Source organism: Diachasma alloeum, unplaced genomic scaffold, assembly GCF_001412515.2.
Source record: "Diachasma alloeum isolate Michigan unplaced genomic scaffold, Dall2.0 Dall_scaffold_00288, whole genome shotgun sequence".
Taxonomy (NCBI): domain Eukaryota; kingdom Metazoa; phylum Arthropoda; class Insecta; order Hymenoptera; family Braconidae; genus Diachasma; species Diachasma alloeum.
This window is the reverse complement of record NW_021680427.1, coordinates 236,029-255,356: the sequence shown is the minus strand read 5'-3', so window position 1 is coordinate 255,356 and position 19,328 is coordinate 236,029. Positions and strand designations below refer to the sequence as shown.

Here is a 19,328-nt window from a genome sequence, read left to right as displayed (position 1 = left end):
CCCTGCCCAAAATTTCATGATTTACAGGAATCATTTTTCATTTCACATCTGGAGAAACTGCCCTGAAGTGAATAGAAAATTAGAAAAATTGACTTTTTGTTATCGAGTAATTATAATTATCGTTTAAAGATGGCCAATTTTAAAAAGTTTAGAGCAGCAAAATAAAGTGACACATGATTCCAGACATTTAATAAAAAATTTGTGGTTAAACATTTGATAGATTTCTTCCTAAACGCAGATACGAATTAATCTCTAATCAATCCCAACCCACTAAAAAAATTTGAGCTCCATAAACCCGTGGAAATCTGAGTTTGAGGTTAGACCCACCTTCACCCATTCACCCTCACATTCCACCTGATCGAAGTGACCGACTCTTGCCTCAATAACAAAACGAAAAAAATTAATAACCAACAGAATCGACTGTTAAATGATTAACATTGGCCCATGAGTGAGCGATTAAACCGACATTTGGCGAAGAAATTATGTAACGATATGAAATATAATTTTCCCCGGACTTACCGTTGAAGGAAGCTATCAGACTTTGCCTTGAAAATAGCGAAAAGTGGTTTCTCTGTTTCGGAAAGTCGTGCAACAATTGCTGACCAGTCGATGGTCTTAATGGCCCTTCGTCCTGCCATTTCTTCGATTAAAATGAGAAAATGATCACCAACCCTCGTCTGATCTCGGAGGCCCACAAGCCACAACCAGCCACAACTCAAAACTACTGTCGTCGATGAATTCGTTGAGGGTAATCCCCACGAAATGGTGGACTCACATGTGCAGCGAAAAACTACCCTATAAATTCAATATGGCGGATGGTAAAAACACTCTGACATCTGCAGGGTAGGGATTATTCTCTCCTGCATACCGGTGTTGAAGAGTTATTATTGAATTGAATTGACTTTTTCTCACATATCAACGGGATTATTTCCATTTTTTACTGGAGGGATTGTTGTCACGCACATGAAGGTAACTACATACCACTTTTTTGGTGATTTATCTCGAGTATTTTGCGGAGAATCTCCTCGGAAATTTTGGCATAAAATTTTCGTAGATCAGATTAATTGCACGACATTTATTTATTTTTGTGATTACTTTTTTATTTGTCGTTTGCTTTTACTCTTCTGGAACATTTCACTAATTGTCTACTGAAGTGTTTGGAGATGAGTAAAAAAGACTTTCCAGTTGAAAACCATCTGGTGGAAATGAAAATCTATTCATCATATTCAATCAAATCTCATGTATTTTCAGGAGATTTGGTAAATTCAATGAAGGGAAATTAATTTAGGGCATTTTGAATTGGTTAACAGAATCGAATTTGATTTGTGAAGAATCTGTTCTGTAATTTTGGAATAAAATTTTTGTAGATCAGTTAATTGCACAATTATTTTTTCTTGTATTAATCACTTTTTGTATTTTTCCTTCCTTTTTCTTTTCTGTGACGTTTCACCAATTGTCTACTGAAGTGGTTGCAGATGAATAGAAAAGATTTTCCACTTGAAAACCATCTGGTCTAAAAGAAAATCGATTCATCATATCCAATCAAATGATTTTCAGGCGATTTGATAAATTCAATAAAGTGAAATTAATTGAGGGTATTTTGAATTGATTAACAGAATCGAATCTGATTTGCGAAGAATCTGTTCTATAATTTTGGCATAACATTTAAAATTAGATTAATTGCACGACATTTATTTGTTTTCGTAATTACTTTTCTATTTTTCGTTTGCTTTTCCTCTTTTGGAACATTTCACTAATTGTCTACTGAAGTATTTGGAGATGAGTAAAAAAGACTTTCCAGTTGAAAACCATCTGGTCTAAAAGAAAATCGATTCATCACATCCAATCAAATAATTTTCAGGCGATTTGATAAATTCAATGAAGTGAAATTAATTGAGGGTATTTTGAATTGATTAACAGAATCGAATTTGAATTGTGAAAAATCTGTTCTATAATTTTAACGTAAAGTTTCCTAGACTGCAAATCTGCTGATCTAGTCTAATTGCACATTTTTTTGTATTCATTACTTTTTCTTTTCTATGATGTTTCACCAATTGTCTACTGAAGTGTTTGGAGATGAATAAAAACGACTTTCCAGTTGAAAACCATTTGGTGTAAATAAAAACTTATTCATCATATTCAATCAAATCCCATGTATTTCCAAGCGATTTGATAAATAAGGAAAGGAAATTAGTTTACGACATTGGTTAATAGAATCGAATCTGAATTGTGAATAATCTGTTCTACAATTTTGGTTAATCAGTTGAATTACACAATTAATTTTTTCGTATTAATGAGTTGTTTCTTTCACTTTCTTTTTCTATTCTGTGACGTTTCACCAATTGTCTACTGAATTAGTTGCAGAGGAATAAAAAAAACTTTCCACTTGAAAACCATCTGGTGGAAATGAAAGTCTGTTCATCATATTCTATCAAATCCGACGCATTCTCATGCGATTTGATGAATTCAATGAACGGAAATCAATTTGGGGAATTTTGAAGTGATTAAGAGAATTGTGAAGAATCTGTTCTGCAATTTTGGCATAAAATTTTTGTAGATCGGTTATTGCACCATTTTTTTGTATTAATCACTTTTTATTTTCCCTTTATTTTTTCTTTTCTGTGATGTTTAAACACTTCTCTGCTGAAGTGTTTGCAGATGAATAAAAAAGGCTTGAAAACCATCTGATGCAAATGAAAATATTTTAGTGTTGAGGCTTTCGCCTCAAAATCAACTTCACTTTCTAAAGGAAAATCTATTCATCATTTTCCATCAAATCCGATGCAATCTCATGCAACTCGATAAATCCAATGAACTGGAATCTAGGGTATTTGGAATTCATCACCAAAATTGTGACGAATTGTGAATTTTATTGTACGATAGTTTTTTTTCTCGTATTAATTATTCTTTGTTTTCTTTTTCTCTTCTACAACCTTTCACCAATTTTCTACTGAATCATTTGCAGATAAATTAAAACGACTTTTCACTTGAAAACCATTGGATGTAAATGAAAATCTATTCATCAAATTCAATCTAATCCGATACATTCTCATGCGATTTGATAAATTAAATGGACTGGAATTTGAAGGATTTGGAAGTAATTACCAAAATTGTGAAGAAACTGTTCTACAATTTTATGGCAAATTGGTACACTTGGATTAGTGCATTTTTTTCGAAATTACCTTTTTTTGTTAAATCGCTTCCCAACAATTTGTGAAAGCGATTTAGCAAAAAAAATTTTTTTTCGAAAAAAAGTACTTATCCTAGTTTACCAATTCACGACAGAATTTTGGTTACTATGTTTTTTTCTATAATTACTCTCTTTTTCTCTTTCCATTTTTCTTCTGTGACGTTTCACTAATTCTCTACTCAATTATTTACAGATGAATAAAAAAGACTTTTCACTTGGAAACTGTCAAGTGTAAATGAAAATCAATTATTAAATTAATTAAAACCCGATACCTTCTCACGCGACTTGATTAATTAAATGAACTGGTTCGGACCATTCCGAATTAATTACCAAAGTTGCGAAGAATCTGTTCTAAAATTTTGGCGCAAAATTTTTGTAGATTAGTTCAATTGTATGACAATTATTTCCTTCGTATTAATTACTCTTTCTATTTCTCTTCCTTTTTCTCTTCTATGAAGTTTCACCTCTTCTCTAGAATCATTGGTAGATAAATAAAGCAGACTTTTCACTTGGAAACCGTCAGGTGTAAATGAAAATCATTCATTGAATTCAATCAAAACCGATATATTCTCATGCGATTTGGTGAATTAGATGGATTAAAATTCCAGCCATTCAAAATTAATTACCGAAGTTGTAAAAAATCTGTTGTATAGTTCGCCATAAAATTTTTGCAGATCAGTTAAATTGCACGATAATTTTTTCGTTCGTATCAATTACTCTTTCTATTCCTCTTCCTTTTTCTCTTCTACGACGTTTCACATCTTCACGACTGAATTATTGGCAGATGCATATAAAAGTCTTTCCATTTGTAAACTATCAGATGTAAATCAAAATCCAAAAAACTTTACCGAATTCAAGCAAACCCGATGCATTTGTCTGGCGATTTGATGAATCCCTTTGCTTCGTCTCACGGTACCCCACTTTTCGCAGTTTTATATTGGTGTGCGTAGGCCAGCGGGCAAAGACAATTGCAAGACAATTATTTCCCTCCTAATAATTATTTCTTCATTCCATTTTTCTTTTGATTTTAGAGAGCCGAAGTAACTTTCGATGAACTCGACGACTATTATCAATTGGAGGGAATTTTCTAATGAATACTGCTCTGTGTAGAGCAATGAAAGTGTGATTGATTCCACGATTTTAAATTATTTAATATTACTGGGTAAACCAAGGAATATCCCGAGGTAGAAATAAGTGTTGAAAGATGGATGGCAGCAAAGTTGAAGAGGACAACCATCAACGGATCAACGATGGCGATTGGGTCTGTCCAGATTCCCAGTATGTATTTATTTTATTATTAAATCTCGAGAGTCGTACACGATTCAGTGATTTCCCCCACACTCCAACTCTTTTTTAAACATCTGGAAATTTAAAGTAAAGAAAACTGCAAAAAACTTCCAGAAATTCGATTAGATTCGGAATCTAAATTTTTTTCTCAATTTAATTATCGTTTTGGTTTTTCTAAAGGAAATTTTCAAAAACCAGGATTTAACCCGGTGTCTTATGCGAAAATCAACATTTCCATTGTAATCAAAGATTAAAATCTGAATTTTTTTTTCATTAGTTGTAAAAAAATCAATAATTTTTTTGGCACCTTGTAAAAAATGATGCACCGTTTTGCAAACAAGTTCTATTATTCATTTATAAGGAGGACATGTTTGAAAAAATATTAATATTTTGAGAAATTTAATTTAGATAAAATTGACTGGATATGAATTTTTTCAAATTTTTCCCATGAAATTTAGTTGAGAAATCCGAAAACTGAAAATATCCAAAAGTGCAGCGTAGCCCGGCCGAAGGGTAGAGCTACTTTAATTGACAGTGCAAGAAGGGAAGGGGTACCTCGGATAAACGAAAAATCGGGGGACACGGAAGAAATTAAAAATTCGACAATTTTAATCACTTTCAAGTATCTGAAATGGTAGAATGAAATTTAAGGATGTTTATCCAAAATCGCAAGTACTTAAAAAAATAGATTTTTTTTTCAACTGAGAGATGAAGATATTCTCGTCACTTCGATGCAAATTTCAATCCACTAACCCATCTTCATTATTTAAAAATGAAACAGACAAAATGCACCAAATGCATGCGCTAAGATGCATTTATGTGGGATTATTCAAATATTTCCTCGTTTTGCCGGATACCCCAGATTTTTCTCTGGCCATTGAATTCAGTATGAGTTTACACATTACCTTCTATTTTTATTTCTATTTTTAGAGTCTTCTAGTAGGTTAATGATCAATTTGAACATGAATTTCATAAAAGCCCGTGTATACGGATAAATTAGTTTATTCATTTCTGCCGAGGCTATTGCGATTAATTTTTTTTTAACGTTGGAAAAGTTAGTTTTATATGGTCTGCTGTCAGCCGAGAAAATTACAGAAAGTGCACTTCGGAAATTTTTATCACATTCAAGTTCCATTGAAATGTCGAGCAATTTCGTCATTAAAAATTTAGAATTTTGGGGAAAATTCATGACAACTGTGAATTTTTTTCAATTCACATTTTTATTCAATTCAAATTTTTTTCAGTTCAATTATTTCCGGAAAATTAATTAAAAAAACCGAAAAATTACGATAAACATATTCTTGAATTTTCAATTATTTGAAAACTCAGGGTAATTCAGCACTAAATATTAATGTTTTTATTGAATATTCCCATAAATTGAAGAACTCCCGTCTTCATGCTTCTTAAAATTTTGGAATTTTCTTGAACTGTTAGTGAAATTTGAAATTTCATAATTTTTTTCCCCTTTAAATTGCGTTCAGTGGCACTGTCCTGAAAACACTTATGACCCTTATTTTGACCTTTACTTTTGGACCCTTAATTTTGAGTACCAAATTGTTATCACCAGAAGTCAATTTAGATTTTTATGATATAGAGAGATTATCAATGATGAGTAATTAACTTACGTGGTGTTTGGATATTCTACTTTAAGGACATCCACTTTACCTCATCTTTCCCTATTAAAAACTCATCACCATGCAATTCACTACTCAATTGCAAAATGAGGGAGAGCGTGGGGAAATAAACTGTATTTGATAATCAATAACTTGAGATTGATGGAGGGAATTCTCATTCTGAAGCATTTGATCCTTTAGTAAAAAATCCAGTGTAACGTTTTTTGAAGCCAATCAATTCGGCGTATTGTGTCATTAGATTTTTTATAAATGATGATAGCATACGTTAAAGATATTACGATAGTAGTATGTTATGTTATATTCTATACTATACTATATTATAATACATTATACAATGTATTATATTATACATAAATTATATTATATAATACAATACAATAATATAATACAATACAATAATATAATACAATAATTATATAATATAATACATTATGTATACATAATGGTATATGTAATATGGCACAATATCATATACTTAATGTATGTTTTCATTATTATCAGTTTATCATTTAATTTTTTTTATCATGCACATTATGTTTTATAATAATATAGTAGTCTATTATATATTGTATAATATAATATCGTAACATCTTCAATGTATGCTGTCATCATTTATAATAAATCTAATGACGCAATGCGTCGAACAGATTGGCTTCAAAAAACGTTACACTGCATGTATTATATATAAACAAAATACAATACATTCCTGAAACTTTTCCGAAAAACTTGATATTAAGGCCCGGGTGTACTATCTTTCGAATGTTATCTGGACTTTTTTTTATCTTTCGTAATCCAAATTGTCAATTGAGTGGCACATCATGTAGAAATTCCCAAAAATTATGATAAAATGATAAAAAAAAATAGAAAAAATTCTGAACTTTTTCAAAGAGCGTTTTTAATTGAGATTCAGAATGAGTTGAAAAAAGTGGAAATTACAAATATCTGATTCGCTGTGGCAAATTATCTATTAGCTGTCATTTTCCATGGTGGATAACAAAACACTAACTCCTCATGTAGTCATCTGCCATTTTTATGTGATAAAAGTGTGATTAAAAAATTCTCCAAAATATTACAACTTTTTTCAAAGAGTCTTTTCCGTAATAAATGTCTCTGTGCAGTGTGGGGAAAAGATTTACGAAATCAGTCTTCCCCCTGCATGATATTGGGTGACAGGCCGCCATTTGTCACCCTAAATCAGATAAATTTTTCAATTTCCTGTTATTCAACTTATTTTTATATATAAATTAAAAATGCTCTTTGAAAAAATTAACAATTTCTTCTACTTTTTTTTTATTATTCATTCATAATTTTTCAAAACTTCTATATGATGCAGGACTCAATTGACAATTTCAGATGACGAAAGATGAAAAAAAACATCGAGATAACGTTCGAAAGATAGTACACCCGGGCCTTAACTTCCGAAATCTTATACAATACTATTCACTACAATTGACATACATTAAACTCCACGGAGTAGGACATACCCGCCCAGAGCGCGCGATCTAATCTAGTTTGACCCAAATTATTCATGAAAAAATGTACACTAGAAATGCGTAAAAACCCACTTTACCTAGTTTTGATAATTCTCTTGATTTTCCAGATGCGCGAATATCAATTTTGCCCGACGAAGCTCGTGCAATCGATGCGGAAAAGGTACCTAGAATAACTCACCACGAAAATCTGTTCTCAAATCCATATCTTTATTTGGAATCACCAGAATGAATAATTAAATTCTTTTGAATATGAATTTTGATGTAGACAGGGGCGAGTCATCGAAGAAGAAAAAATTGGGACAAGAGATAGGGAAGGTAGCTGCTGAAAAAAGCAGAGGTTTATTCAGGTATTGAAATCCTGATTATTTTCATCCATCTATCCCTCGAGAATAATTTAGTAACGAAGTGGCAAAATGGTTTAAAGTTAAACTTCTTATCTTGAATATCTTGAAATCTAAGGTAGATAGCAAAATTTTTGTTATAACAGTTTTTATAGCTCTCAATTCACTCCACAGAAATGGTTATAACAAAAAAATTGCTATCTGCCTTAGATTCCGAGATATTTATTGCAAACGGACCAATGGTCAAAATTGAGTTGAATCGTTTTACTCATTTGATTGCCAGAATTACATTTTCTCTCAGTATAATTCAATTTTTCCATCTAGGATTTGTTCTTCTCTTATTATTGATGATTTTTGTTCCTTTTGAATTCTAGTGCTGACGACTGGCAATGCAGTAAATGTGGGAACGTCAATTGGGCACGACGACAACAGTGTAACATGTGTAATGCACCGAAGTTTGGTGAAGTAGAGGAAAGAACTGGGTATGGTGGGGGATACAATGATCGAGGGGTTGTGGAGTACAAGGAACGGAGGGACGATGATGATGACGAGTACGACGAATTTGGCAGGCGAAAGAAGAAACGAAAAATGGATAGGTCAGATGATGATTCCAAGGAGTCCTCAAAGTACAGTAGTCCACCTCGGAAAATAAGTTCTGAGGACAAGTTCGGGGGGACTGAGGATCCTGTGGTGCATGGTGATCCTAAAAATCACGTATGTACTCTTTTTTATTCATTTTTTAAATTATCAAGGAGTGATTGCAAGCAATTATGCAATTGAATCTAACTCAATTCCATAATTGCAGTTCAGAATATCCAAGTTCTTTGACTTTTTTTTTTCTCCAATGAAATGCTTTTCTACTTTTGTAGTCGAACATCCGAGCTTTCTAATAATTTTGTTATTTAAACTTTGTAGAAAACATTTTAAAAATCTAAAAGAAAATTCGAAAGTTTACTGTTAGAAGAAGATTGATGAAATAATTAAAAAATTACAACTTTCTAAACTTACGACCATTTTCTATGATTAATTTATAAACAAAGAATATTAAAGAATGTTAATTCGCGAACACGCGAAATCAACAGTGGATGTTACGCTGAATGTTCATGATTTGTTTTAAAATTTTTCACACGGAATATAATTGACAAATTTGATGATTGAAAATGGTTGAATTTGAATATGAATATTTAATTTAATTTTTTAAAGTCAGTTTTGAAAGAATTTCAATATGAATAATTTATAAACAAAGAATGTTTAAGAATGTTAATTCGCGAACGCGCGAAACCAACAGTGGATGTTACGCTGAATGTTCATGATTTGTTTTAAAATTTTTCACACGGAATATAATTGACAAATTTGATGATTGAAAATGGTTGAAGCTGAATATGAATATTTAATTTAATTTTTTTAATTCAGTTTTGAGAGAATTTCAGTATTTTATTTTCATGTTCGTGTTGATTAAATTGATTTAATAATCCTTCAAACGATGACATTTTTATTGTTAATCAGTATTGTCAATTTTTTATTACTTTACACAGAATATTTGTCTTTCATTCTTCTTTTATAGATTGTAATTGAGAATAAAAAAATTTTTTCGTTGCATGTTTTAAATAATTCGTTCCGTTGAAAATTTTTCATTTGATTTTTAGTTTGATCGTAATGAAGATTCGGAGGAGGTCAACCGAGATGATGAAGACGAGGAGGAAGAAGCAGGAGACGACGAGGAGGACGACGAGGATGATGGTGATGGAGATTTATCAAAATACGACCTCAGTGAATGGGACGATTATGTACCTGAGAAAAAAAGGTACTCTTCCATACCCACAAAAGGGCTATCATCTCATTGTTACACGTGTAATGGTAGTTATGACTATCGCACTTTCATATCGGAAAATCAATAGGGCAATTGTGCTGAGAATAGCATCCCGGGATGCTATTCCCGGTATAAAAGTAGCGCAGCAGTTTTTACGTGTAAGCGCTGTATTTATCTCCATGAGATGCCAATCGTTATTTTTTTCCTTGGAGTACTATTATAGAAGAAAAACCTATAAAAGAAAATTGGCGACAACCCGTATTGATTGAAACTTCAGTTCAATTCAGTCGATGAGGGGTACTTTATGGAGGAAATTTATCGAATTTAGATGAGCAATTCACTTTGGAAATATCTTTGAAAGGATGAGACTGTCAGAGGATATTCTTTGGGAATAATATGGACTACAAAAAGAACTTCTGATATCTGCTAATTTCAGAGAGTAATGTCATTGGAATTTTTTAAGGATATGCTAGTACTTTGGCTATTTTTTCTCCAGTGAAAGGCTTTTCCAATTTTCTAGTCGGACATCAGAGGTTTTATTTGAGCCTTATTTGAAGTTTCTGGACATTTTACAATGATTTTATTATTTACTAGGGGGCTACACTCCTGCTTGCTCCGCTCGCCAACCCCCATATGATCCCCATGATCTTTATTTTGACCCTCGTGACCCTCATTTTCACCCTTTATTTTGGAGTCTTAATTTCGAGCACCAAATTTTCATCATCAAAAGCCAATTTGGATTTTTTACTCATAAATATAGAGAGATATTGAGACTCCTATTTTGACCCTTGTGACCCTTGGTTTGAGACCCTCATTTGAACACTTAATCTGACCTTCATTATAACCCTCGTGACCCTTATTTTGACCCTTGGTTTTGACCCCCATATCCCTTATTTGGGACCTTGTCTGACCCTTGTGACCCTTATATGGACTCTTATTCTGCCCTCTTGACCCTTATTCTGACGCTTGTGGCCCTTTAATCTGACCCTTGTAGCCCTTATTTTGACCTTCATGACCCTTATTTTTTATCCTCGTGACCCTTGATTTGACCCTCATGACCCTTAATTTCTGAGTCTTAATTTCGAGTACCAAATTTTTATCACCAGAAGTCGATTTGGATTTATATAATATAGAGAGAGACTTTGAAGATCTGAATTTGAATTTCGATATTGAACCGCTAGAAAACATTTTAAAAATCTGAAAAAAATTAGAAAGTTTACTTTTGGAGAAAGATTCATGAAATAATGAAAAAAAAATGTAATTTTTGAAAATCACGAGCATGTTCCATAAATACTTTATAAACAATCAATTTTCACCATGAAAATCATTTGTTTAGAGTCGTAACAAATTTATTCATATTCAGAATTTACCAGAAATCGATTTTATGCCCAAAAGGTTTCCGAAAGTTTAAACAAATTCAATTATGTATTTATGAACTGCAAATGTTTAAAAAAATAATGATTCTGTGCAAAATGTAATTTGAATGACGCTGATTTCTCATGATTTTCTTTAAATTTTTTTCACGCAATTTAATTGACAAATTTAATGATTGAAAATTGTTGAATCTGTAGTGTGGTCTGTATCAAACTGTAAAAGATCTCGAATACAAATCAGTAGTGAAGTGGTAAACGGAGATAAGTCGACTTATCTCCTAGTTGAGTTTTTGAGGAATAATTCCAAAGCTAAGGGAGATAGCGAAATTTTCGTAATTACATTTGTTGTAGCACTCAATCGGCTCCACAAAAAAGGTTATAACAAAAATTGTACTATCTCCCTTACATTTCGAGATATTGATCGAAAACTGGTCAATAGTCAAAACTGACTTATCTTCTTTTACCACTTCGCTACTGAAATAATTTTAGGCGAAAACGTGAAAACCCATTTTTCCCTGAGAATTAAATAAGCAATAAAAATGTTTCATAAAATGTTTTCCTGAAGTCAATAGTTATCGAGATAACTCGCTATTAAACAACACCTAAGAAATTAATTCTTTCATCTTCTACGACGTTTTCTCACTTCTCCACTGAATTATTGAAAGATAAATAAAAAAGACTTTCCCTCGAGAACCGTCTCATGTAAATGAAAATCTCTCCATCACATTCACTCAACCCCGATGCATTCTCGTGCGATTCGATAAATTAAATGGATTGAAATAAATTCAGGGCATCCGAAATCCATTACCAAAATTGGTTCTTCCCTTTTGATTTCTTACATCTCCAACGGAATTGGTGCAATTCAATTTAGCTAACGAGTGCAGTTGCAACGATTTACGATTTCTACGAAAACATTTCACCACTGACTCAACCGATTTTATTAATCTCTAAACGTGATTGAATGATTTCAGGTGAAAGTCGTTCTGTGAACAACCATGAGTTTGGAAGCTCGACAACAGTCAACAATTGCGCAAACACGTTTAGTTACTTTCCAAAGTTATATCTAGATAATTACGAGTATTTGAAAAACACTTGAAAATGCCTAGAACTCGACGAGACAGTGAAAACATACGCGATAAAATTGTGAACGTTACAATCTGGGCTAATGAATGTAGCTGTTGAAGTATTTATAGATTTCGAAGAAACTTGAGAGAAGAGAAAATATTACAATTATTGCGCTTCCTTCATTGGCTCAACGCTTTATTGACTCATTATCTGATTTTTCGGAATATAATTGTTCACGTTTCTTTAGAATCAGAAAAATATCAATAAAAAAAAATGTGCTGAACAAGTCGATTTTTCGCATCTTTATTAATATTGAATTATCTCGATCCTGAGTGCTTTTAGGGGGAAAAGTCATTGAACATTTTTTGTAGGAAATTCAATTCTCCACAAAAAAGGTGTTTTGGCATTTTCTCTTGAATCCACTTGTTTCCGAGGTAAATGCACAATTAACAAAAATGTCGAACTTGACACTGGGGTGAAGGGGGTAAAATGGACCTTTTTAAATCCGAAATTCCTCGACATTCGCAGAGGGAAATTGAACGATTTTGTTCACTCTAAAGGTCTTTTCTCAGGCCTTCAAATAATTTTGACTCGATGAAATCAGTAGCGAAGAGGTAAAATGGTTCAAGTAGATTTTGGCTATTGGTTATTTTTCAATGAATATCTCGGTGTCTAAGGCAGGTAGCAAAATTTGCATCGGAATATTTTTTGTAGAGCGAATTGAGAGCTACAAAAAAGGTTATGACAAAAATTTCGATATCTCCCTTAGATTCGGAGATATTCCTCCACAACTCAGACAACAGCTAAATCAACTGGAACGTTTCGCTACTGAAATCGTACTCCTGAGTCAGAGGATATCGATGTAAGAAGATCAATTTTACCTCACCTTTCTCTACATACCAATTCACTGATTTCTCCTCTGAAACCTGTGAAACACCGCAGAATAATTAGGAAAATGTATCTATGTGCGCTTTCGTGAGATTAAAAAAACATTGCTCATTTCACTTGAACTAATTCAAGAGTAGAAAATTGATCAATACTAAACTGTAATGATATATAGATATACTTTTTGCAGTAGACTATACCTCTAACAAAAGAAAAAGAGCAACAAAAAGTGATTTCGAAAGCCCTACGAAGTATTGCATAAAAAGAAAAGTAAAAAAAATATGTTTTCACGTACTGAATTTTCTTGTAAATATCTTTATTTTATTTCATTCATAATAAAAATCATTCATCAACAACATAATTGTTCTTATTCAATTAATTTTTATTACTATAATTAATTATTTTATTCAATTTTTCTTATAGGATTATTAAATGGGCTAAGTGAAGTCATGATTATGCACAGAGTTGGTCACAACGTTTTTTTTTTCATTTACGTTTTTCTCATCTCTTCGTTCTTCTTTATTTTAAAATTTGTTTTTCATTTTTTTTCTGTTGAGGAAGGAAAAAAATGGGAGAATGGGGATATTAATTAAGAAGTTATGCTCAATTGGATGCTTATAAGTATACTCGAATATATGTACAAATATGAATTTGAGCTTTTGTGACTGCGTCATTTTTTAAAGTATTTTGTCAGTTTTTTTTTTCGTAATTGTGACAACGGAAGAATAAATTACCGTGAACATATTTTTATCTTGTTTTGGTGGACAGTTGAGGCCGCATTCTGCACCAAGACAATTGTCTCGAAAATTTCCTTTTGCATCAACTACGCTGGAGTCTTTCACATGGAACGGTACACTCGTAACAATAAATGAATAAACATTCCGTAAAATAATTTCCAATAATCGGTTTTCCCTCAGTTTTTTCATTTTGCAACAACACCCCTCTCACATACGACTATTCCTGGCCCAATAGGGAGTTTGAGTTGTACTACAAAGAGGAGAATGAAAGGAATTAAAAACAACCTGATTTTACACAAATATTTACATCATTCTTTCGTTCCTTATTTTCTTTTTTCATTTTGTCAATCAATAATTTACACTCATCGCACCGGCAAAAATTTCGGCTAATTCATTACTTTTTTTTCTCGTAATTATCTCATTTCATTTAATTTCATACAAAGTTATATATTGCACGGAACATTGTTTCTGCAATTGGAATTTCGAAAAATACGAAACAAAGACATTGATGGACGACAGAATTTTACAAATTGTTCTTGTATCTCATAAAAATTTTACAAGAAAAATAATCATAGTAGAAAAGATGTGATAAATTCGGGAGTGAAGTGTCTCTGTTGAATTTGCCATTATCTTGAGAACAACTGATTTAAGTGTTGAATATCATGAAATTGTTTTTTGAAGAATATCTCTTAACGAGAAAGAAATATTCTTCAATCAAAAAATACGACTCTGTTGGACATTCTTTGAAATTCAAGTAATAGTTGTGTTTGAACGCAATTTCGAGAATTGGAATTCAATTCAAGATCAAAACGTGGACAGAACGTGAATTTAGTTTAATTGTCGCATTTATCGTGAAAATTAAACTAAATGAGGTTCTTAATTTGTATTTCAATGACAGCTTGAATTATTAAATTCATTGGGAAAATTGAACATCACATTCAATTGCATTTTCACAATTTTCAATACTTTTCATTGTCATGTTTATGAAAATTACAATTCCATTGAATATTTAGGTTTGCGTCGATTTACGGTTTAGGTCGATATTAACTATTGCTCAGTTTTCAATGAGTAACTCGGAATCTAAGGGAGATAGCAGAATTTTTGTTATAACCTTCTGTGTAGCCCTTACGTCGCTCTATAAAAAAGGTCATTACGAAAATCTCATTATCTCCCTTAGATTCGGAGATAATCCCCGAAAACTCAGATGAGAGCCAAATTGACTTGAACTGTTTTCCCGCTTCGCTACTGATTTTTCAGAAAAAATTTCAGCATTTTTCAATTGAAATTTCGGAAATGATTTTCTGACTCTAAACTATATTAAATAAAAAGTGTCTATTCCTCAATCAGGATAAAAATTTTCGATACAAAAATGAAATATCCTTCAATTGAGAATATTTTCACAGAAAGAATATCAATTCTTTAAAAAAAATCTTCATTTGTCAATTGGAAAAATTCTTCAATCAAGAGTACTTCTTCTTTTTATGAAGAAAAAAAAAAACTTTCGACTTAATAATTGAAAAATTCTCGTTTCAACGAGGCAAAATATTTCAAGTGACATTTTACTATATTTAGAAATTCATTGAAATTTAAGACAGCTGCGTTTGAACTCAGAATTTTGAGAATTTGAATTCAATTCAAGATGAAAATGTGCGTGGAAATTCGCATTTACTTTGAAAATCCAGCAAAATTAATTTCTTCATGTTAGATGATCACTGATATTTCAGTGGTAGCTTGAATTCTAAAACTCATTGTTGAAATTGAACGTCACATTTAATTGAATTGTCAATGGATTGATTTCCAATAATTTCCCAACAGTGCACTGCACTGAATCGAGAGTGTCTATTCTTCATTTAGGAAAATTATTCTTAAAATAGAAATATTGAGTTGTAAAGATTCAAAATTGCATTTCCACAATCTCCAATAGTTTTCATTGTCATCGGAACTTGAAAATTGGAATTGAAAATTTCAGAAATAAATGCATTTGTCAGAAAAAATTTCAGAATTTTTCGCTTGAAATTTTGAAAATAATTTTCCAACAACGCCCTGCATTGAATCTAGTGTCTATTCTTCATTCATTAGGATAAAAATTAAATGTTTCTTGACTCTTAACATTTCTGAATTGAAAACACTCATTTCCTAGCCAAGAGTACATCTTTTCGAATGAAGAAAAGAAAAAATGTTGACTCAATAATTAAAAAATTTTTGCTTACTACATATTTGGAAATTTATTAGAATCCAAGTCATAGCTGCATTTGAATTTCCAATGTTGCGAATTTGAATTGAATTCAGGATGAAAATCAGCAAAATATATTTCTTCATTCCAGAAAATCACTGATCTTTCAGTGGCATTCGAAAACTCATTTTTGGAATTGAAGATGAATTTAATTGAATTTTCAACGGATCGAAGACTCAAAACTACACTCCCACAATCTCCAATAATTTCCATTGTCATCTGAACATGAAAATTCGAATTTCATTGAATATTTCAGAAATAAAGTCATTTCCCACAAAAAATTTCAGTATTTTTCCCTTGAAATTTTGAAATTAATTTAATTCAGGAAAAATTTTTTGACGCTCAAATAAAATATCCCGCAACTGAGAATATTTTTGCATAATAAATATCAATTCTCAAAAAAAAAAAAAATGTTTCTCCCTCGAAAAGATTCGTTCTCGAATCCAAAAAAAAGTTGACTCAATAATCGAAAAATCCTCATTTCAACGTGAAAAAAAATTTGAAAAACCCTTCTCGACATAAACATTTGTGAATATCCATTCCCAAAGCACTTCAACATCCAACACTTCCCCCCCGAAAGATCCCCCCAAAAAACAGTATCCCCGCATTATGAATTATCTTACTTGGGCATGAAGAACTGCTGATGCGAATGAGAATTACCAGTTGGATGAATATTGGGATGTGGTGGAGGTGGTTGTGGTGGGCCAGCGGCCCTCGACCCCGTGGCATAAAGTTGTTGTTGAAAATTATGAAACTGTTGTGCATAATTGGGATCAGCCATACTAGGCCCCCCGGCAAAGGGGCTATTCTTAAAATTACTGCTCCCCCCACCCATGCTGGGTGGCAACGGTTGTGTGGTATCAGGTGGTGGTCCAAGTCCCATAGGACTCCCCTTGCTCCCCGGTACATACATCCCCGGATTCTGCTGATTACCAACTTGCTGTGCCATATCAGGAGGGAAGACTTTATCAGGATCCATGGGACTCCCCGGAAAGACCCCACCCCCGACCATATGCTGCATCCTCATGATATTAGGCTGCGGCCTCATGCTCCCCAGAGCAGGCCTCATGCCCCCATGAGGATTACTAATCTGCCCATCCATCCTGGGAGGTCCTCCCCCCATTCCCGGAAGCCCACCAGGGCCCATATTCATTCCAGAATGTGGGCCCCCCATGCTATTAGGCATACATCCATTCGGAAAATACGGTAAATTAACCGACGGCGAAGACATTTTACTCTCCATATTCTGCATCGGTGGATTTGTAAATCTCTGCAGAAAATTCAAATCCAAATTGGAAGGGCCCCTCGGTGGATGCCCAACATTGGGCCTCGCTGGTAAGTACTGAATAGTGTTGGGTGCACTGGGTTTCACCTGTATATTAGCCCCATTATAGGGGCTTGGCCCGACATTGTGCCCCATCAATCTCGGTGGAGGAACGTGTTCATTCCCCGGATACCCCCCAGGAACACTGTGCCCTGGCATCATGCCATGCCCCATCATCCCATGAGATATCTTATTAGGCCCAATAGTGGGGCTTCCAGTGTGCGACGTCGTGGGGCTGTAGCTTGTGGGTGGCCCCCCAGGCATTCCCATGCACATCCCAACATCGCTGGCCTCGTTGACAGGCCCCAGATGACAGCCATTCAACTCGCCCCCCATCTGCATCATGTGCATCCCATGGGGACCCCCAAAGGGCATCATATTGCCCCCATGCATGGGCCCATCGTTCCCCAGGGCATTGCTAGCTGCAGTATTCGTCAGCTGCTGGCTCATCTGTGCCAATGATGTTATTGGATCGAAGTGGTTGGTGTTCATGCCCCCCATGCCCCCCATCCTGCCCCCAATGTTGTTGGGATTGAGGGGAACATTGTCTGGTTGACTGACGTTGACTGGAGGTCTGCTGCAGGGGAAGGCGTTCATCTGGCCCATTTGGACTCCACTATTGCTCTGATTACTCTGCTGCTGATTCAGCTGAGATTGCTGGGGATTCTGGGGGGCCTGTGACTGCTGCGGTGGCATTTGCGACTGCATTTGTGACTGGATCTGCGACTGCTGGGACACCTGCTGGGGCTGCTGCTGTGGCTGACTTATGTCCTTGGAAGATGGCGATGACGTCTCTTGCTTTGTGCTCGGTGAGGCTGGAATTGTCCTCGGTGGTCCCATACTGTCACCCAGGCTTGGGTTCATTGGAACTGGACTGCTCTGTGCACTCGCTGATGTCTTGTTGTTGTTGTTGTTGTTATTGTTGTTGTTGTTGTTGTTCTGTTTGTTGTCGACAGGTGTTTGGGGGGCACCGCCTGGGGTGTGGGGTGTGTGGGGGGTGTGGGGGCTGTGGAGGGAGCCACCGAAGCCTCGGTTCATACTGTCTATCGTGGGACTCGAGCCCTCTGTTCTACCTGGAAATTGATTGTTGTTGTCTAGGGGGGCTGGAAGCATTCGACTTGACAAGTCTTGATTATTCGTCGTATTGTTGTTTGTTTGGAGACTGTTGTCCTTTAGACTAGTGTTCGGTTGCTTTTGAATCGTCAGCTCCTGGCCGTCGAAGGTGTTCATGTACTGGATCTGCTGGGGACTTGGGACTGGCATCAGGTTCGCCTCTTTGACGCCTGGGGCGTTGTGCTGTTGCTGCTGCTGCTGCTGTTGCTTCTGTTGTGCGAGATTCTGGAGGGTTCGACAGAACATTCCCTCGACGTTGGAGGGAGGATTCGGGGGGAAGTCCAGTTGGGGATCCTTCTGGGGGGTTGTGTTGCTGGGACTGAGGGAGGATAAATGCGAGTGGGAGACTGGAGTTCCTGGATTACTGTGGTTCAGTCGGGAGGGGGGGACTGAGGAGGATGGCTGGCTGACGGGGGTTGGGGAGTCCTGACTAGTCGGACTCTGGCCGGGCAGGTGGCCTGCTCGGGGGGGATTCAGCTGGAACTGGCGGTTGCAGTCGGCTGGAGAGTTCAGGGCTGAACTGGCACGTGGCGAGGGGAGGGAGAGGTTCGAGGTGGGGTTGTTGGGGGAGGATGGGTTCGGACTGGGAATCGCTATGGGGACACTCGCGGAACGCGCTGTTTGGTGGTATGGGGGTGGGGGTCCTTGACTCCGGGGCACACCACCCACCATGCCTGAACCCCGGAGGGAACCCGGGCTGCCTACGCCGACCTGCAATTCGAGAAGATTTTTCGGAGTTATATATGGTGGTGACGATGATAGTTATGTATGATGAATTGTATGTACAAGGTGAGGGGGCGTCCATTAATCACGTGACACTTTTTTTGGGGGGTGGGGGGGGGG

At 35.0% G+C, this 19,328-nt stretch overlaps 2 protein-coding genes across 3 annotated transcripts in view; one reads left to right on the top strand and one right to left on the bottom strand.

Moving 5' to 3' along the window:
• The window catches only part of LOC107038785 (protein BCL9 homolog), a 38,737-nt gene that overhangs the window by 3,645 nt on the left and 15,764 nt on the right, over positions 1-19,328 (bottom strand). The window contains exons 4-5 of one of the 2 annotated variants that reach the window (XM_015258050.2): positions 16,672-19,196; positions 520-795 (exon numbers count right to left, since the gene is read on the bottom strand). In XM_015258050.2, the coding sequence (XP_015113536.1) occupies positions 520-795; positions 16,672-19,196 (2,801 nt within the window). Of the gene's footprint in view, positions 1-519; positions 796-13,442; positions 14,066-16,671; positions 19,197-19,328 lie in introns of those variants that run through there. The other variant, XM_015258051.2, reaches the window with a different exon arrangement.
• LOC107038787 (zinc finger Ran-binding domain-containing protein 2) lies at positions 494-13,439 on the top strand. Its single transcript, XM_015258055.2, has 7 exons — positions 494-969; positions 4,222-4,468; positions 7,712-7,764; positions 7,870-7,951; positions 8,320-8,659; positions 9,592-9,749; positions 12,100-13,439. Exons 2-7 carry the CDS (start codon positions 4,395-4,397, stop codon positions 12,101-12,103), a joined length of 711 nt encoding a protein of 236 aa, XP_015113541.1. The 5' UTR covers positions 494-969; positions 4,222-4,394; the 3' UTR covers positions 12,104-13,439.

Excerpts from the sequence above, each read along its gene's own strand:
- LOC107038787 (XM_015258055.2), top strand. The coding sequence starts at position 4,395 with ATGGATGGCAGCAAAGTTGAAGAGGACAACCATCAACGGATCAACGAT. Across the intron at positions 4,469-7,711 it reads TGGGTCTGTCCAGATTCCCA|ATGCGCGAATATCAATTTTG; the intron begins GTATGTATTTAT and ends TTGATTTTCCAG. Across the intron at positions 7,765-7,869 it reads GTGCAATCGATGCGGAAAAG|ACAGGGGCGAGTCATCGAAG; the intron begins GTACCTAGAATA and ends ATTTTGATGTAG.